The sequence below is a fragment of the Enoplosus armatus genome, chromosome 4, assembly GCF_043641665.1.
Source record: "Enoplosus armatus isolate fEnoArm2 chromosome 4, fEnoArm2.hap1, whole genome shotgun sequence".
Classification (NCBI taxonomy): Eukaryota; Metazoa; Chordata; class Actinopteri; order Centrarchiformes; family Enoplosidae; genus Enoplosus; species Enoplosus armatus.
The window spans coordinates 13,760,760-13,782,264 of NC_092183.1; the positions used below are offsets into that span (position 1 = coordinate 13,760,760).

Sequence of the window (21,505 nt, forward strand, 5' to 3'; positions counted from 1 at the left end):
AGTCTCCAAACCAGGAAGTCGTTCACACCTGACATGTCTGACTGATTTAATGGTGCATTGTTCGTGAATGTTTGTGCAGCAAAAATCCTCAAGTCCTCAAATCGCAAGTTAAATTATCAAATTTTTAAAAATTTAAAAATTGTACACATTCATATACTGCTTTCCAAATATCAGATATTTTATATAATATGATAATAGGTGATCTGTTTGTGTCTCATAAGGTACAATCTGCTGTTAAAAGATTGATGTCTGGCTAATTGAAAATACTGTTTTCTTTTGTTGCTCCTTTGTAAAACTCAATTTTGTTCTAATAACAAAATTAAATTACTATTTTTTTCTTTTGGATGATGATGCAGTCCTGGTAAAAACTTGGTAAAAGTAAAGTACCTGGGATGTATTAGGTTTAGACACAGCTGCTAAACTGTCATACACAGTTAGTTTGATATGATCTTACATGGAGAAACCTCAGTGTCCTTCACCAACTATTAAATGTGTGTGATTGCTTGTCTAGTAGGAAACACTTTTAACATAAATTACTCTCTTGGAGGAACAAATGACCTCTGTCCACATAGCTGAATGGATCATGGGACCATTGTGATTGACAGTGTTTTGTTGATGGTCTGTGAAATACTCAGCAGTGTGTTTTTTTAGCTTCCTGTTGAACAACTTTATTTCTTTCTTTATTCTTTTGGAACAAACAAAGAAGCCCCAGGTGCTACCAAGGGGTGTCTCCTGCCACAGAAAATACTATATATACAGCACAAAATGTTGTAGAAGGCACTGACTCCGGACTGCAGCTGGTGGACCAAACTGGGGCTTGCAGGACATCACAGGTACTGTGGTCAAACTTCTTGTGTAACCTTTTAACTTTCATACAGTGTTTCTTCACACTTGCAAATAGCAGATGTAGTTCACATTCATGCAACCATGCACTCTTGTATATATCCATATGAAAGAAATCAGTGTGTTTATGACAGCACTATGTTTGTCTTATTCAGAGATGAAGTGGTTTTTGTGCCTGATAGCTGCAGGTCTTTACCTGTGTTTGCAAAGCCATGCGAATGCTCGTGAGTATGACATCTCTCAAATTGAATTAAATAGAGTCACTATAAATGTGTATAAAATAAACTGTTTATTTAGTCATTTGGATAAAAATAAAAAACTGAAGATCACAAATGAACATAGAATCTACTGTATATTAAGAACAGTGTTTTGCTATAATTACTGTATTGATATTGTACACATGAAAGACACCTGCAGACAACAAAGCTACCTTCGGAAATCTATGGGAAAAAACATGAACATTAATAGAGACAGAGAAAATAAAGAAAGCACTGTGAAAGATGACTGGACATTCGAGAGCAGACTGACTGAGTGATGTTTTTTACCTTCAGAATCACATTTGAGCAGAAGTTTCATTGAAAAAGCTGTGATTGAAGCCAAGGCCACAGTGGACTCAGCTTATGAGTACTCCAGAAGAGAGTGAGTGTACAAATCTGCTGAACTGCTGAACAAGTTATGCTGTGATAGAAAAACAAATGGCACAACATAAATGTCTAAAATACATTAAAACTGCAGGTTATATGCCATCAGAAGCAGTAACATCTAAATGCACATAAATCTGACACAGGAGCATTGAACGTGTGAAGAGGAATGCAGCGAACCCTTCAGACATCCTGCGGCTGTTGAAGCAGCCTGTTGGGCAGACTCGTGTTGCCGTGCGTGCTGCTGACTACATGGATAATGCCGTGAAACTGATCAAGAGGTCTTTGGGAAGACGTCAAAAACGCTCCATCAATGCTACAGGTGTGTATCCAAAATAGGTCCTTTGAACTAATCATACAGGTGGTTTTAAGTCACAGCTAAGATGTCTGTTCCTTGTCTCTGTTAATTAGATCTGATCTGTGAGGAGGATCTGCAGGTCATTGCTAATCTGACAGGCTGCTCTCCCAGACATCGCATCCCCTCTTGCAAGACGACTCCCAATTTAGACAAGTTTCGCCCTGCAAGCAGCGTCTGCAACAACAGGTGAGGCAACTTTAAGCTTAATGGGCAAACCAGGAAAAAAACACAAGTGACAAGCACATTCACATCTAATTGACTGCTTAAACATTTTTGCACCTGGGGCCAAATTGAATCTTGCCAAAGATTTTCCCTCCAGCTCTCTTTCTTCTTATCATTTCACAATTAAAGATGCTAATATCAATATCAGATCAATAGGGGATAGTTTGAGTACCCTTTTAAAAAATGTTGCCAAGAATGTTACTGTTACACCCATGTGCAAGACAAAGAGAAAGAAAACTAAAAGATTTATTTTTTCTTGCCTAGAATAAACACCCGCTGGGGATCCGCTAACACACCTCTCACGCGCTGGCTTTCTGCCGAATACCAGGATAAAATCTCTCTGCCCAAAGGCTGGGATCCTAAGTGGAGAGTCAACAAACAAATTCTTCCTTTGGTATATGTTCTATTTTAAGTATACTATATATTGTACAAAGGATGGGAATGAATGTACAGGAAAGATAAGGCAAGGCAACTTTATTTATATAGCACATTTACATAGGCAAAGAAAAGCATTAGAATGACATTCAAGACATCTGAGGAGGTGGAGAAAGACAATAGTAGTGATGCAGTGATGCTTAAGGTACTTTCACCAAGGTGCTCATTGCCTGCATCCTTTCTCCAGGTAAGAGAAGTGTCCAACCGTATTCTAAGCGCAGCAAACTCTGATGTGGAGAGTGACCCACTCTACACTCACCTGGTGACAATCTTTGGCCAGTGGACTGATCACGACCTGACCTTCACTCCTCACTCTCCTGTCATCCGCTCATTCAATAACGGTATTGACTGTGACAAGAGCTGTGAACGCACAGAGCCCTGCTTCCCCATTGAGGTCAGTGTCATTGCATTACACAAGAAGAGATATGAATGCATCTAAAGCAAAGACACACACACACACACACACACACACACACATACTGAATGCTAACTGCTTCTTGTCATCTAAACAGATTCCCAAGAAAGACCCCCGCTTTGGCAAAAATTCAGAAGAGTGCATCCCCTTCTTCCGCTCATCAGCAGCTTGTGGTTCTGGAAACACGGGCCACTTCTTCGGTGCAGCAAATGTCCGTCAGCAGATGAACTCTCTCACAGCTTTCATTGATGCAGGCCAGGTGTACGGTTCAGAGGATACCAAAGCTCGCTTCCTACGCAACCTCACCACAGATGAGGGGCTGTTGAAAGTCAACACACAGTACAATGACAACGGCCGTGAGCTCCTGCCCTTCACCAATATGGGCGCCAACATGTGTGCCACCCGAGCTCGTATTACCAATGATGTTGATGTTGAAGAAGTGCCCTGCTTTCTGGCCGGTGAGTGGCAGCAAAAACAGTATGTATGTTAGACTCTCTCTGCTAGCATTACACAGCACTTTTCTTTTTATAACCATATTAAAATAACTGGATCTCAAGTAAGATCAGTTATCTTTTAAAAGGGAGTCAATGTATGACACATTGTGGTTGTCATAGCGCAGCTTAGGTAAGGCAACCAGAGTGTTGAAAGCAGTCATCTGCTTTGTGTCCCAGGTGACGAGCGCACCAATGAGAACATTGCTCTGACCTCTTTACACACACTGTTCATACGTGAACACAACCGCCTGGCACGTGATCTGGCCGAACTCAATCCTCACTGGGGCGGGGAGAGACTCTACCAGGAGGCACGCAAGATCATGGGAGCATACTTCCAGGTTAGAGATGGGCTTAGCTGCATAGATTGCAGGAATCTTGAATCGTTTGTACTCGCATGGTTCAGTTAACTCAGTTTATTTTTGTTTCTTTTAGGTTATCACTTTCAGAGACTACTTGCTCCACATCGTTGGTCCAGACTTCATTGACAAGCAGCTGTCCACCTACCCTGGTTATGATGAAGATGTGGACCCCAGCATCTCCAATGTGTTCGCCACAGCTGCCTACCGATTTGCCCATCTGATGATTCAGCCTTTCATATTTCGTCTTAATGAGCATTACAAGGAGCACCGTGATTATCCCAGCCCACTGCTGCACAGAGCCTTCTTCACACCATGGAGGGTCATCTTTGAAGGTATGGCAGAGATCTTTGACTTGTTAGTATTCAGTGTAATGGAAAATCAATGACAGTTCCATTAACTTTTTTTACCACCATAGAGGACGAAAAGACTCGGGAAATATCAGATTCAACTGCTACAAGCTATGATATATACTAGCACTGATCCAGGAGTGCTATCCACCCATTACTACAATTACTACAATGAGCTGCAGAATGGAGTCATGATCCTCAGTAGGATCAGCAGCATTAGCAGTCATAAGTTATTCAATATTAATATGAATAAATTGAACAAAACGGAATTTTTAAATAGTCCAACTTAAATTGTTCAATCTCTTGTGTTCATGAGGTGGTTTGGACCCAATCCTGAGGGGGCTAGTGGGTCATAAAGCCAAGCTGAACACGCAGGACCGCATGATGCCTGATGAGCTGAGGGAAAGGTTGTTTAAATTCTCCGCTGACTTGGCGTTGGATCTGGCCTCACTCAACATGCAAAGAGGCAGAGACCATGGACTCCCTGGTATTTATTTTGTTTTTTTATTTTTGTATCTCTAGAATTAGTCTTCATCTGAGCCTTTGCAGGCATTACAGATCATACATTATCTTCAACATTGCAACACTTTTTAACACTGTGTGTCGTTTTTTAGGCTACAACAAATGGCGGGAGTTCTGTGGGCTGTCACAACCAAGAAATAGAGCACAGCTGGGAAGAGTGCTGAAAAATACTACACTGGCCAAGAGCCTGCTGGATCTCTATAGAACACCTGATAACATTGATGTGTGGCTGGGAGGAGTGGCTGAGCCGTTTGTCCGTGGAGGGAGAGTGGGACCCCTCTTTGCCTGCCTGATTGCCACTCAGTTCCAGAAGATCCGCCAGGGAGACCGGTAAGTAGACTTGAAATGACATTATTGACTGACATGTGCTAAAGATGTGGAGATAGCTGTGTTAGCTGAACTTTTACACATTAACAAATTGTCAATTTCAGACTTTGGTGGGAGAAAAAGGGAGTTTTCACTGCAGCCCAGAGGGAGTCACTGAAGAAGACGTCTCTTGCCCGCATCATCTGTGACAACACTGGTATCACTGACCTACCAGCACAGCCCTTCCAATACCGGCCCAGAAGGTCCAGTTACACTAAATGTAAGGACATCCCTGCCTTTGACCTCAGTCCATGGAGGGAGAATATTGAGTAGAAATCCTCACTGCAGCGGTCTGACTAAAGACAGCTACATCTAAGGGCTCTGTTGGAGGAGACTTTTCTTCACACTGCTGCTGACTCACATCCTGTCACTCATATCCTCAAAACATTACTGATATAAAACTCCAGTGTTTAAAACATGTGTCATTGTTTGATTTTTGATATTTGCTTGCTTTGTTGTGTCGAATTAAATAATGTATGCAGGTTACCTATATTCTTTTTAATTAAATGAAAGGGTAATTCTTATGTCTTTGATTGATTTCTGGAAAGGAATGTGTTTGCTATGAATGCTAGCTATCAGTTGATATGTGATATTTTCTTACTTTGTTTTTAATCAGATTATTTGTCTCTTTAAACCACATGAATGTGAACTGATCATTTCTAAACAATGTACATTACAAGAATAATATTATTTGGAATATAGTTTTGTTTGTCTCAACAGATTTACATCAGATTAAGTGTCACATAATAAATGAGTGTTACTAACACACAGTGTTACACTGTGACTTTTTCAAGACATCTGGTGTTGTACTGTGCAACATTGGACCAGGAGAAATAAAGCACTTACTACACAGCATACAGGGGTCACACTGGCCTTGTATAGACAACACTGAAATAAATAACATGTACTATAAATAATATATGATAATAATAATAATAATAATAATCACATGTAAAAGTAAAATCAAAATAAGTTGATCCACTGATCAACTTATTTGATCTTGCTTGAGCTCTTACTAATTTTATCTGTGTGACCTTGAATCTACAAATACTTTATATGATTTTAAATACTGTACTTTTATACATGTGAAGGATTTTACTTGTTTTCTCACTAAAGCTAAAAGAAAACTATAGAATATACATATATATTCATATATATTAGCAGCTGGTGTTTTTCTTTAAAAAATCTGTATGCAAACATCCTCAGCAGTGTGAGACAATTTTATACTTGTATTCTGGATTTACAGAAGGGGAGACCGGGTATGGTTGTAACATGGGGAGAGTTGTAACATCACCAATTCCACCAATCAGGGATAAGATAGGGGTCATATGATCATTTCAGTATTTACCCCCTTCCTCCCCGATCACACGCGCTGATTGTCAAGGTTGGAAACGGGTGCATGCAGATTCTATCGAGAAAAAACTGATTTTGAGGTAAGAAAGTAAATTATTTGACCAAGACTATATTTTGTTTAGTACTTATACTATTGCAGATAAAACCATGTGACTCATATGAGAATAAATTGTAGTTTCTCAGGCAAAATGTGATGCATTTTTCCCCTGCTAATTTCAAACCGCTAAGCTAATACAGCTAGCTAAACAATGGCTGACAGGGGTAGGATGGGTTGTAACACATCTTTTAAAAGTGTTACAACCATCCCCTTCCATACAACTAACAACACTTTCTTGATTTTAATATTGTTACAGAATGCCTAGGCAGTGGAAAAGAAAGACTGACAGAGGTGTGCCTGCAGATGTTTTAACAAAAGCATCTGATGAGGTCACAAAGAAGGGCAAGTCAGTCAGATCAGTCGCAAAGGCACATGGGATCTGCCATGTGACGCTGAGCAGATACTGCAAATCACTGCAGAAGCTGAGAGACCAGGGCTCCAGTGATCTTCCCAGTGTAGGTTACTGGAGCAGCAACAAAGTTTTCTCTGAGGTGCAGGAGGAAATGTTAGCTGATTATTTGACTCAGGCAGCAGACCTGTATTATGGACTGACTCCACGTGAGGTAAGCATATGACAGGTTAGTCACTGGAGACCAGAGTAGAATTGAATGCTAGTGTAGGTGCCAGACTATGTACTCAGGTTTTCTATTTCACTTTCTTTTAGGTCAGAAAGTTTGCATATCAAATGGCAGTAATACATAACATCAAACACCCACAGACATGGGATGAGAAACAGATGACAGGGCCTGACTGGTTCACATCCTTTATGACGCGGCACCCCAGCCTGTCAATAAGGAGTCCAGAGGCAACCAGGCTTACACGGGCTACAAGTTTTAACCGTACAAATGTGGAACGTTTCTTCAACAGCCTTGGACAGGTCATTGAGAGATACAACTTCGACGGGAGTGATATATAGAATGTAGACGAAACTGGTGTAACAACAGTCCAGTCACCAGACCGTGTTGTTGCACGTCGTGGAGTCAAGCAGGTGGGTGCAATGACATCGGGTGAGAGAGGTGTGCTCGTGTCAGTAGCATGCGCCGTGCAAGCGCTGGGAAATGCAATTCCTCCCTTCTTTGTATTCCCCCGTAAACGTTACAAGGAATACTTTATTCAGAGTGGGCCAACAGGGAGTGCTGGAAGCGGTAACGGCTCAGGATGGATGCAAGAGGAAGACTTCCTCTTAATCCTTGCTCACTTTGCAAAACACACAAAGGTCAGCTCAGAGAAGATGGTTTTGCTTTTGCTGGATAACCACTGTTCACATATATCTGTGAAAGCAATCGACTTCTGCAAAAAAAATGGGGTTGTACTACTTACCCCCCCCACTGCAGCCATAAACTTCAGCCATTGGATCGCAGTGTCTACGGCCCATTTAAGAAAATGGTGAACACTGCAAGTGATGCCTGGATGAAGATGAATCCTGCCAAGACGATGACGTTATATGACATTCCAACTATTGTGAAGACTGCTCTGCCCGCAGCTGCAACACCCAGAAACATTCAAGCCGGTTTCCAATCCACAGGTATTTGGCCCTTCAATCCTGACATTTTTGAGGAGTGTGACTATGTACCCTCCCAAGTATAAATACTCACTGATACACCAGTGAAGAAAGCATTGATGGAAGAAGAACAGAGAAGAAGCAAAAATGTAGGAAAGAGTAGGCCTATCTTAGGAAAGAATAAAGGCAAGCAAAAGAAAAAGGGGAGACAGCCCACCAAGAAAATGTTGAAAGCCAACGCTGAGGATTCTGAGGCCTCAGATGAGGAAACCTTTTGTGTTGTCTGTATGGAGCCATTTGGAAGGTCGAAGCCAAAGGAAGTATGGGTAAAATGTGCCCTATGCAGTCTCTGGGCCCACCGAGCCTGCACTCCAGGGTTACAAACATTTGTCAGCATTGTGACTCTGATTAAAAAAAAAAAAATACACACACACACACACACACACACACACACACACACACACACACACCCTCCTGAGTCAAACAGAAAGTGGATTTTTTTTTTTTTCAGTAAACCTCTTTTTGAAGCATATCACATGGTGTGGTCTCTGTTTTTGCTTTTTTTGTCTAACTGTTACAACTTACCCCAGCATGTGTTACAACCTACCCCGGTAGTGGGGTAGGTTGTAACAAAGGATCACCATGTATTTGACATCGCCTCATGAGGTCTGTGATATTCTTGCAGAGGTTTGAATTGGTGGCATTTGTAGTAAACAAATGTGGGTACCTTGTATTAAAGTTTGAGAACTCTAACTCAAAAATTCAGTGAGTTGAAGGTGCTTAAACAAAAAGTGTTACAACCATACCCGGTCTCCCCCTGAAGTGCATCCAACAGCAACAAGGATACAAATAAAGTTATGTAGCGCTGCAGCTCTGTTACACCGCGTATGATCACTCTTCGTGGTGGGTGAAAGATAACAGTTGTATCTGAGTCTCAAACCAGATTCTCAGGTAGAAGAAACCTATGTAATTATTATTACATTTTATCAATCAAGAATAATCATTTTTTTGAACAGAAAAGCAGATTTTACAAAACAGCAACAAGGATACAAATAAAGTTATGAGGTGGGAGTGAATTCATGCTAAGCTCTCCACCACTAGGTTCTCCAAGGTGCAGGTGACCCACATGTAAATCAAAACGTTTTCCAGTGTAACATAAATACCCCTCTCACCCTCATAATCAATGCCCAACAAGCTCAATAGCATAGCTGTTGAATGCCAATAACTGCACAGACTGTAATCTAAGTGGCCGACAGTAAGACTTCAACAGTTATATTATATTAGATATTATAGATGTATGATATTAGCTAAGTAGTAACCCAACCACGAACAACATAATGTACTGACACACCTGCCTGTCAAATAAGGCTCGATTTCTTCACTCGTTATTACTGGAGATCGATATTATGATAGAGTTTGCTTTTTTCTCACATCTTATGGACTTCATTTGACTTAGATGTGGAGAAGAATTGAGAAGGCCAAAAAGGCCACCCAGTATATCATACAGCTGCATACAGCTTGGAAATGTGGGCCTTAATATGTTGGATTGCTGTAAGAGATAAAACATTTTATGAAACAAAGTCACGGTCATATCTACATACAGACCAACAAATTTGTTGAGCACATAAACTAGAAATTGAACCATATAACCACTGAACCATAAAAACAAAAACAAAAAACAATTTAAAAAACCCACAGGCCTATAACATTTGAACTAAAAGGACAAACCAGCGTAACAATGCCTGGTGCTGCGTGTCATTTTTAATTATGTCTCTTAAATTATGTTTAATAATGGCTCTCCGTCCATCGCCCTGAGGCTTGTCACACAGCAGACTACCTATTAGTCCCGATCGGCCTCGGTGAAAACTTTTCTTGAGCGAGGACGAATTTGATCCGGAGCACACGGATCATGCTTTCTTTGGGGGAAAAAGAGGCCAGAGAAATGAAGATTGAATACAATCGCGTTTTGGTTCCCCACATTGGTCAATGTACATAGATTCTGTCTCGCTCAAATTATACAAACTGTCTGTCTGCTGCAGTGAGCCGACTGTGTATCAGGAACATTTTAATACGCTAATTGAAACTTGGTTCGAGCGCAAAAACGACTCGTGCGAACAGTTTGATGGATCGGCTCTGGCTGCTGAGATCATACTAGAGAGGCCCTTTTTCACAGCAGACATCTTGACTTGTTTTACAGGAAAAACACAGGTGTTACTGATAACATTAACAATGGCTCTGTTGCTAAGTCGTATTCAGATGTCGCAGTAAACACTTGAGGTGGGGCGTCATTTACTGCCTGGTTATGAATTGAAAGGTGCCGCCCGACGTGTGCTCCTAAGTTCCCATGACTCGCTGTATAGACTGAACATACATACGTTTTGGAACAGAAAAGACCACAACTGTATGTTGCATAGCCTACTTGAAACAGCGGAATATGAAATGAGAACATAGAGAGGTGTTAGGCCTACTGTATTTGATCATGTAAGTGGTATTTATTTTCAATATTTGTTTATAATCCAATAAACGAAGCAAACTTTGCTTTTCTTGATTAAAAAAGCTGGAATTATCTTAATTTTATCAATATATCCAATGGCCCACAGTATTTTTGAAAATCAGCCGACTACAAAGTGAGCTTCGTTACTGAAATTCTCAGATTTTCAATGGTTTATTTTTTATTTATTTTTTAGCATTGTTGCAGGAAGTTCTTTCTTTTTTTTGTCGTTTGTCACGCATTAGAGAATTCTACACCATTGTTTGGCTCGTCATAAAATCCTGAAAATGCTCCAGGAAGATGTTGTCAAAAAAATAATCAATACTTATCATCAAGGCAATGAGGAACCAGGAACATGAAACGATGAGGAACTTGCGTGACAGTAAAGAAAAACTAAAGTGAAAGCTACAATGAAAAATTTGATAAGAGATGATGACAGGATTTAACGTTATGTTATACCAAAGCTTTATTTATAACTAGTATGTGAAAAAGCAGGGTGACTTGGTCAGAGTAATTTCTGCTGGTGTAGCGCTGCAGCTCTGTTACACCGCGCATGATCACTCTTAAAATACAAATATATATATATTATTATATTATATTATTATATATATATATAATATATACAAAATAACAGTTGTATCTGAGTCTCAAACCAGATTCTCAGGTAGAAGAAACCTATGTAATTATTATTACATTTTATCAATCAAGAATAATCATTTTTTTGAACAGAAAAGCAGATTTTACAAAAATATTGCAATTGACAAGCAAACAAAGACAAATTAAATTATAACGCTAAAGGTGACTCTATTTGAGAGACTTATTTCTCTTGGATTAACCAAAATGTCATTATTATCTATTGTCATTATATTACTTTCTCTTTATAACTATGAATAAACTAGATACAACGAGAAAACCATATAGAAACCTTGATGTTGAACTGACATTAACCTGTAATGAGGGTTTTTTTCACTGCAACAGCCTTGTGTTTAGCACACTTGTGAGAAGTTGCTCAACAGGATTGCTGGGGAGGAGGAACTAGGAACTCATTGTCTGAGGAAAATTCCTGACAGCAAATGCTTTCAATGACACGCCGTTGTCTCTTTATAAGGCTGATGCTGAATGATCAGCAGCATTGACTTCTCACAGCAGCTGGAAACTACAGGACTTTAGAGGACAAGAGCAGTTTTCACAGGTACTTTCTTACTTTTTAACTTTCCTGCTATTTATTTTTACGCAATGGATACAGTTAATATGCTAGAGTCAATAATAATGTGTTAGATTGGATTGTATTTGTTTTTGCATTATATTTCCAAGTATTTGTTTTGGAGAAAAGTTGTGGATATTGTATTAGTTTACATTATTTGAGCAGTGTATATGACTGGTGAATATTTGTCCTTTTTACAGAGATGAATCTGTTTCTGTGCATGCTGGCTGCAGGGTTTTACCTGTGTTTGCAAAGCCAGGTGAATGCTGGTGAGTACTACCTCTATCTTTCTTAGAATAGCTACTAATAGCTTTAGATTAATTCATTATATAGTTGATTTAAAGTAATCTCATCCTACTACAATTCTCTTATTTTTTTTAATAAACTCAAGAGATCTCAAATAAATGTACAAGTTTATGTTTTGTTTTTGACTTCTTTTACAATAAATATTTTGTAAAATGCTGTAATTGTGTGGCATGAATGAAACCTAAAAATTATCATGTCAGAAATGCACTAACCACAGATATCAGTGTTAAGAGTGAACTAGAAATTAAGTTAAACAAAATATGCTTTATTTTTCTTTCAGAATCACATTTGAGCAGGAGTATCATAGAAAGAGCTGTCATTGCAGCAAAGGCCAATGTGGACTCAGCTTATGAGTACTCCAGAAGGGAGTGAGTACAAACCTGTTGATCTGCTTTATACAATCTTTAGTGAAAGGGGCACAATCCTAAATCTGACCTCTCCACACAACACAGGACCATTGAACGTGTGAGGCGAAATGCAGCAAATCCTTCAGATGTCTTGCGGCTGTTGAAGCAGCCTGTTGGGCAGACTCGTGTTGCCGTGCGTGCTGCTGACTACATGGATAATGCCGTGAAACTGGTCAAGAGGTCTTTGGAAAGACGTCAAAAACGCTCCATCAATGCCACAGGTGTGTAGCCGTTACAGATTCTCTGAACTTTCCCTACAAATATTTGCAAATTGGTTACAGCTGAGTTGCTTATTTCTTTGCTTCTTTTAATTAGATCTGATCTCTGAGGAGGATCTGCAGATCATTGCTAATCTGACAGGCTGCTCTCCCCGACATCGTGTCCCCTCTTGTACGACATCTCCCAATTTAGACAGGTTTCGCACTGCAAGCAGCGTCTGCAACAACAGGTGAGGCAGCTATTCAATTGCAATCTTTTGTTTCAATTCACAAACGAAATGAAAATAGGTCTGGACACCTGCACCAGCTAGCCTGTCAAATCAAATCCCTAATTGGTTCGATTTATGATGTCCCTTATTTTGGGTTTGGCTTGGGACTCATTGGAATGTTACCACTCGATTGAGTGGCCGTTATCAGCCTCATAGATATGGGTTAGAAGAGGCCTGCTACACCTACTAGTGGTTTCATACAGACACATACCTTGGCCTGCTGGGTGCAAGGCCTGTATTTGACCCATCCATCCACCCCAGCATCTCCCTTCGTGGCTCACTGAAATAATTGCGTGATAACAGCCTCCTGAACCTACTAGTAGCCTCGGATTAGTAGGCACTTACTATTTGTGACAACATGTGTGATGATAACGCCTATTCAAAAGCTTGATAACAGTCAAATCGGCTGTGGGTACTTTTGTTGCACGTTTTTCCTTTTGCTCATGTGAAAACATTCAATAAATGCAAATTGCCATGAAAGAAAATAATGGATTAATTTCTCTTGCCTAGGCAAAGCACCCGCTTGGGATCCTCTAACACACCTTTCACTCGCTGGCTCCCTGCTGAGTACCAAGATAAAATGTCTCTGCCCAAAGGCTGGGACCCTGAGCTGAGAGTCAACAGTCAAATTCTCCCCTTGGTAATATAGTTCAGAATATCATCTTTACTGGCTACACTGCAAATGACCATGAAAGAAATGACACTTGTAGTTGTGCAAATCCTTTTCACCAAGGTGCTCATTGCCTGCATCCTTTCTCCAGGTAAGAGAAGTGTCCAACCGTATTCTAAGCGCAGCAAACTCTGATGTGGAGAGTGACCCACTCTACACTCACCTGGTGACAATCTTTGGCCAGTGGACTGATCACGACCTGACCTTCACTCCTCACTCTCCTGTCATCCGCTCATTCAATAACGGTATTGACTGTGACAAGAGCTGTGAACGCACAGAGCCCTGCTTCCCCATTGAGGTCAGTGTCATTGCATTACACAAGAAGAGATATGAATGCATCTAAAGCAAAGACACACACACACACACACACACACACACACACACACACACACACACACATACTGAATGCCAACTGCTTCTTGTCATCTAAACAGATTCCCAAGAAAGACCCCCGCTTTGGTAAAAATTCAGAAGAGTGCATCCCCTTCTTCCGCTCATCAGCAGCTTGTGGTTCTGGAAACACGGGCCACTTCTTCGGTGCAGCAAATGACCGTCAGCAGATGAACTCTCTCACAGCTTTCATTGATGCAGGCCAGGTGTACGGTTCAGAGGATACCAAAGCTCGCTTCCTACGCAACCTCACCACAGATGAGGGGCTGTTGAAAGTCAACACACAGTACAATGACAACGGCCGTGAGCTCCTGCCCTTCACCAATATGGGCGCCAACATGTGTGCCACCCGAGCTCGTATTACCAATGATGTTGATGTTGAAGAAGTGCCCTGCTTTCTGGCCGGTGAGTGGCAGCAAAAAACACTGACGTACAATCCTTGTGTTAGATACATTCCAAGCATCGCACAGGGCTGACAGCACTATTCCTCATTTTATGTGACTTTTAAGGTGACGAGCGCACCAATGAGAACATTGCTCTGACCTCTTTACACACACTGTTGATGCGTGAACACAACCGCCTGGCACGTGATCTGGCCGAACTCAATCCTCACTGGAACGGGGAGAGACTCTACCAGGAGGCACGCAAGATCATGGGAGCATACTTCCAGGTTAGAGATGGGCTTAGCTGCATAGATTGCAGGAATCTTGGATCGTTTGTCCTTGCATGGTTCAGTTAACTCAGTTTATTTTTGTTTCTTTTAGGTTATCACTTTCAGAGACTACTTGTTCCACATCGTTGGTCCAGACTTCATTGCCAAGCAGCTGTCCACCTACCCTGGTTATGATGAAGATGTGGACCCCAGCATCTCCAATGTGTTCGCCACAGCTGCCTACCGATTTGCCCATCTGATGGTTCAGCCTTTCATGTTTCGTCTTAATGAGCATTACAAAGAGCACCGTGATTATCCCAGCCCACTGCTGCACAGAGCCTTCTTCGCTCCATGGAGGGTCATCTTTGAAGGTATGGCCGAGATCTTTAACTTGTTAGTCCTTCCCTGAACAAAGACACAAATACAATTGATCAAAATTAAATTATCTCTTCTGTTTATCAGGTGGTTTGGACCCAATCCTGAGAGGGCTGGTGGGTCGTAAGGCCAAGCTGAACACGCAGGACCACATGATGTCTGATGAGCTGAGAGACAGACTATTCAAATTCTCTGCTGACTTGGCGTTGGATCTGGCCTCACTCAACATGCAAAGAGGCAGAGACCATGGACTCCCCGGTATTTATTTTGTCTTTATACCTATGTATTCTTTATGTCTGTAATGAATTTTTCCTACATAGGTTGCCATTGTAGGCATTACAGATCAAACACTTTGCAACGTTTTCACATTGTGTGTCCCTTTTTAGGCTACAACAAATGGCGGGAGTTCTGTGGGCTGTCACAACCAGAAAATTTGGCAGAGCTGGCTGAAGTGATGAACAACACCAATCTGGCCAAGAAACTTCTGGATCTTTACGGCACACCCGACAACATTGATGTGTGGCTGGGAGGAGTGGCTGAGCCGTTTGTCCGTGGAGGGAGAGTGGGACCCCTCTTTGCCTGCCTTATTGCCACTCAGTTCCAGAAGATCCGTCAAGGCGACCGGTAAGCAGACCTGAAATGACACTATTGACTGACATGTACTAAAGATGTGGAGATAGCTGTGTTGGCTTCACCCTTACATTCAAAGACTAAACATCACCGAACTGTCTAATTTCAGACTTTGGTGGGAGAATGACGGAGTCTTCACTGAAGCCCAGAGGGAGTCACTGAGGGAAACTTCACTTGCCCGAATCATATGTGACAACACTGGTATCACTGAAGTACCGGAAAAACCCTTCCAGTACCGGCCACGAGGGTCTGGTTACACCCAGTGCAAGGACATCTCTGCCTTTGACCTCAGTCCATGGACGGAGGATGGTGAGTTGATGTCCTGAAATCCTCTCTGACACAGTTGAGCGAAGATGATCAGTGCCAACATTACAGTATTTTGGAATTACTGATTTTCCCCCTTTAATTTTGTCTAGGACGAGGCACACAGGGATCCGTAGGACCACCAGGTAAATCTACCACTTACTGTACTATTATCCATAAAAACTGAAATTGAAACACTAAAATTATTACTTTAAAATACTGTGAAAGGGAACAGTTCTGTTGGTCCAGTTTTGGGAAGGTTCTGTTGGTATAATTGTACGCATGTCTTTTTCCACACAGGACCAAGAGGACCACGTGGTCTGACAGGCCCCCCTGGACCTCCTGGCACCATGGAGAAAGTTGCCTTCACTGTACGATTGGGGAACAACTTCCCCAAAGCCAGCGCACCCATCGCCTTCCGGGACGTCATCTACAATGGACAGAACAGCTATGACATCAAGACAGGGTATTTTACCTGTGAGCATCCAGGGGTTTATGAATTCCAGTTCCACTGTACCATCAACCAGAAATCTGCCAATTTGAACCTGATGCGTAACGGAGACCTGATTCTGCACTCATTCACCACCTGGCAGAGCGGTTTCACAACAGCTAGTGGCAGCGTGTACATTAAGCTTCAGAAGGGAGACAAGGTCTGGCTGGTGGCAAATCATGGTGGCAATGGTCTGACCAGTGACAGCTTCTTCTCAGGGCATCTGCTGTTCACGGAGTAGAAGACTGCTCTTGATACAGCTACATCCTCAAAACTGCAAACAAAATCTGTTTTGACCAGTTATTTAGTCTATTATCCACCCATTAAATGCTGCCTATAGGATTGTAGGAGATAATAATAGGAGATAATCCCACTTTCCACTTTCCAGCACCAGTATTAAAAGCCCTGGACACCCACACAGGTGCTCTAACTTATTCTGATCCCTAACCATTTTCTTCAACAGAGCTATGCTGAGAGTTTGCTGAAGTCGCCAATCTCTCCGCACTTAAGCATTTAAAGACAAAATAACATGTTAAAATGGACATGTTTTGTAGAGGACCTTGCTGACAGAAAAGCACAATGTTTAAAAACCTGTGGCATTATTTGACTGTTTAAAGGCTTTGTATTGAATGAAGGAATGCTCATAATGCAATTATACCTGCAGTAGTAATGTAAAAGAAAAGGCTAAGCTTATTCTACATATTATTTTGTTAAATTAACCACTACTACTAAAAAATGATGTGAAAACCATGAGTTCTACCTGACTTGATATTTGATATTTTTCAAATTTTCTTTTGAACTAATAATTTTGTTGTCTTTTTAAATTATCTTTACCTCTTTTCTGGAAAGTGTACACTACAGCACAATCTTTACAGCCTGTATCTGGCAAGTGAATGTAAGACATCAGGTAATCCTTGAATAAGCTACAGCTGCAAGAATTGTACTTTTTAACAGATTTTTTGGAACACACTTTTGTTTGTCCAGAGTTTAAGTGTAAGTCACTTTAAGTTTGACATTAATAAATGCTTGTTGCACAGATTAACCTCTGCCTCTGAATGAAATCTGTGATGATATAGAACAACACTTAAGAAAATGATAACGTATTTGTTGATGGTGTTCTTAACCAGACCAGTAGATGGCACTGACATACAATTTTTTAAGGACAGGAAGGCGGGCACAACACTAATATTTGAATGAATTACAGTTACTGCACTGCAAACAGGAGGTAATGTTGGTTCCCAAGTTGAACTGTTGATTTGTAGATGAAGGTATCATGCAAAAATAATCTGAATAAATCATGGATGCGTTACAACGTAATAATGTTTAAATCTTTGCTTTAAATACATGTAGTCTTAAACTTTGTAATAGTTTCAGTTAAAGGAAAGCAGAAAATAAGTTGATCACTTGGAGCTGAATTAAGAGACAGATTATTCAGAAGGGTTTATGTTGTTTATGTTGTATGTACAATATCTTAATTTAATTTTTGTGTTTAATGTCTCCCCTTAACATCTTCATACCAATTGCAAAGACCCAGTTGGGAGAAACTCAGTTCAGTAGCTGGTGAGATATTTTTCCTCAGAAGACGTGCAATGCAATCCCTTTCTCCAAAGTTTCTATTAGAGTAATAACAAATCCTGCATATCATAAAAATCATGCTATCATTCAGTGATCGTCAGGAACAAAGGATTTACTGTACGAAGGATGTGTAGTATGCCAAAGATGACAGGAAAACAGATAAAATACTTAGCAAATAGATACAGTGGTAAAGTGAGTTTAGGCAGTATATATCTGTGTTGCTACAAGCCCGGTTGCTACATGAGTTATCATGTGGGAGTGAATTCATGCTCAGCTCCTCATCACTTCCTCTTATATTTGAAGAACCAACTTAACATTTTTTTTTGTAGAAGAACCAATGTTCTGTTCACCCTGCCAGACAATTATAAGTGTCATAGTACAGTTGTTAAATACAAACCATGGACTCCTGGAAGTCAGGATGAGCTGCACTACTTTCTGGAAAGGGGTTGAAAGAGTTATCACTACGTACCAAATAACTATTCATGTTGAATTGTTTAAATGAATTGATAACACTCCCCAAATACACAGAGGACATTGTGACATGTCATGGCAGGAAAACCACAGGTGTAATAACATTAAACAATGTTAGCTGCATTTTATGTCAATTTGAACCTATTTCAGTGAACTGGTATTGTGCATGCTGGCTCTCTGGGACAGAAGCCAAAGATATTTGTTTGTAACATAATGTGACATTTAGGAAGCTATGTTCTTGTCTGACAAACGTTTCATCATAACAATATTTCTGGTGTCTTTTAAGTTCAGGTGGGCGGGACACTTGTATGTTCATGACACAATAAATAATATAACATAACTAACCAACTAAGTGGGACACTTAAATGAAAGGGAAGCATCATAAATGCCATCACCTACACCTTGAGCTTAGCAGATGTTAAAGGTAAACTATACTGATATTATAATTCACTAGAAAACCAAAAATGTTTCTGAAACTGACAAAAACACTACAGGCTGTAACAGTAATATGGAGGCTTACAGTAATATTGTGATATTGAGAACTAACTCTTGAGCTTCTGTGACATTCTTACGCCATCAATGACCCTTACAAAGTTTTCTATATGTATTTTTTAGATATTCTAAGCCTCTCTAGTAGTTGCATCCCTCTAAAACTGATCACACTACATTTATTTTTATTTTCTCAAATCACAACAGGCCTTGTATAGAGATGAATCCAAATGTTTGTTAAAAGTTTAGCAGATGATGGTTTTTCATATTAAGAAATGAGGCTAAAGGCGCTCACACTGCTTTATTTGCGGATTGCGACACTCCCCAGGGGATCTGCATCTTTGCCTAAATAAGTAAACAACCAAAAAAAAAAAACAAGTGTGCAATATATGGCGATCAATAGGAGACGTGGTGGGTCGCATTAGCTCTGTTGTTTTCTGCACAGTGGAGAGGAGGGACGGGAACCAGCTGCTGCGTCTCCAGCAGCACCCCCCCCCCTCACACACACACACACACACACACACACACACACACACACCACGCCCCTCCTGACCTCCGTGGACACAGTGCCATCCACAGAGAGTGGGTCTGGGTGTCCCATGGGAGCAGGGGAATGCTGGAGAGGACGAGCGGCACACGATACCCCATTGTTTGGTTTAGCAGTCACTGACCCCCCCCCCCCCGCCGCCTCACCTCCTCCCTGCAACACTGACCGTCTCAGCGGGTTAAATTGATTAGAAAGACGTTTGTGGTTTGACTAATCCCCCATTTTCGCCCCGGCTCTCCGCTTCACCAAATTAGAAAAGCCACACATTTAGACAGCAAGTCTTGCGGGTTGTGGTAATCACGGCCGAGCCTCTCGCACCTGTGGGGCTGAAGAGGAGACAAGTTGGTCCGCAACATGAAGCCAACTGCAAAACACACCATGTGGATATAAAGGAGGATTCATCATTTCTAGTCATTCTATTCTGTTTCTCTGTTCAAATGTACAACTTTCAGCAAGCTTGATCTTAACAATAGACTACAATCATAATGCCCCCTGTTAGATGATTAATACAATATCAATTGATATAAAGCGATGAAAGTTAAAAATATATAGGTGAAAATTAAGTGGAATAAACGATACACTCTCCATTAGGCCTAATAATTATGATTACTGTATTTTTTGGGGGCAAAATAGCTAGATTTAAAATAAATAATAGCCTACTATAAATAAATAAAAATAAAGGTGCACACACCTAAAGCAAACATTCGCATGTGATGATATCAGAAACGTGTTTGATGAGCATGCTGATTTATGCCAACTAAAACGGTGTTTGATGACTCAGATGCAGCTATTGCTCAAATTAAAGGCTTAAAGGATTTACCGTCCCACACATCCCTGAGCAACTGTAGTGCAGCAAGTTCAAATCCAAAGTTTGAAATGATTACTTTCTCTTTGGGTTACTTTTAGTTTGCAGATGAAGCACCAGGAGCTTTGATTTCCTGCAGATCAACCATTCCGGGTCGATTACCTGATTACCGTTTTGAGCAATGCACTGAAACTATCCATGTTCATGTGGCGCTGCTCTTAAATGGGACACTCAAACAACCAATAAATCCATCCAAGCAACGCGATTTAAAGCGCATCTCTCCGCATTTCAAAACATCCGTCTGGAAGTTTTGCAACGAGTGGAGGAATTTTATTAAAGTGTGTCATCACATATAGATTTTTCATGGTTAAGTAGAGCTGTCAATCATGTCAGGGGAAGTGTGTGAGGGACCCGGCGACAGGGCGGAGGCTCGGCAGCAGGATTCCCCAAGACTGCTCTCATAATTGGGGGAACATCTGACTTTGTCCCGAGCTGGCAGATGGTGGGTTGAGGCGGGATCCAAGGGGGGAGATTTACATCCATTGTCCGGGCGCACAAACTCCACACAGAGACAATGGTATCGGTAAGGGGCAAGGAACAAGGGTTGGAAAAAAAACTTTCCTTTTCAACGCCAGATGAACAGGAGCGGAAATTAATTTTTGGTCAGCAAAAAATGATATATTTTTTGGGCCTAAAAACAAAACACAGATCCATTCTGAATCTGAAAACAATAATAACAAAAATGTGTATGTAAACACTGATATAAAATGAAGAGCTCATGAGCTTTCATTGATGACAAAAACAGCAGAAATTGTCTTTGGGCTTTTACGCTTTATGGGTTTTTCGCAGCACCGTGCCCAGGTTGTTTTACAAGAGCCTTCCGGGCCATGAGATTATACAAATCAGTAGCTAAAGAAACTTTATCAGACTGTATCCAAAATGTATATCCACGCGTTTCGTTATTTTCTATATAGATCACTTGGCAAATAACGTTTTATCAGCGTTATTTCCAACTGATTTCATGACCAGTTTGGATTTGATTACACGATCTGTTGTATTGATTAAGAACTAATTTCTGGCACTGTCAGGCAGCGGTCCAAACGCCAATCAGAGCGCAGCGCTGTCCGCTTCTGGCGGAGATTGATGGACCAACCAGACGGCCATTGTTGCGGCTGACACTGATGCGATGCCTCCTCAGCGGAATCACTGCGTTCAAAGGAGCAGACGGTCGAGCTGCTGAATACGCGCCTGTCGAGAGCG

General features: G+C 41.0%; 2 protein-coding genes across 3 annotated transcripts; both read left to right on the forward strand.

Moving 5' to 3' along the window:
* The first annotated feature begins 770 nt into the window (after positions 1–770).
* On the forward strand, positions 771–5,857 carry LOC139283641 (eosinophil peroxidase-like). 2 transcript variants are annotated; one of them, XM_070903650.1, is made up of 13 exons: positions 771–833; positions 999–1,067; positions 1,395–1,482; positions 1,631–1,806; positions 1,896–2,028; positions 2,329–2,458; positions 2,687–2,893; positions 3,012–3,372; positions 3,586–3,746; positions 3,841–4,099; positions 4,431–4,601; positions 4,729–4,966; positions 5,068–5,857. In XM_070903650.1, exons 2-13 carry the CDS (start codon positions 1,001–1,003, stop codon positions 5,273–5,275), a joined length of 2,199 nt encoding a protein of 732 aa, XP_070759751.1. In that variant the 5' UTR covers positions 771–833; positions 999–1,000; the 3' UTR covers positions 5,276–5,857. The 2 variants fall into 2 exon arrangements, with proteins under 2 accessions (XP_070759751.1, XP_070759752.1); XM_070903651.1 differs by lacking the exon at positions 771–833 and having other exon boundaries at positions 998–1,067.
* Positions 5,858–11,534: 5,677 nt separating this feature from the next.
* On the forward strand, positions 11,535–17,400 carry LOC139284653 (eosinophil peroxidase-like). Its single transcript, XM_070905001.1, has 15 exons — positions 11,535–11,636; positions 11,849–11,917; positions 12,235–12,322; positions 12,407–12,582; positions 12,677–12,809; positions 13,359–13,488; positions 13,610–13,816; positions 13,953–14,313; positions 14,418–14,578; positions 14,673–14,931; positions 15,023–15,193; positions 15,322–15,559; positions 15,675–15,874; positions 15,982–16,014; positions 16,169–17,400. Exons 2-15 carry the CDS (start codon positions 11,851–11,853, stop codon positions 16,597–16,599), a joined length of 2,655 nt encoding a protein of 884 aa, XP_070761102.1. The 5' UTR covers positions 11,535–11,636; positions 11,849–11,850; the 3' UTR covers positions 16,600–17,400.
* Positions 17,401–21,505: the final 4,105 nt, after the last annotated feature.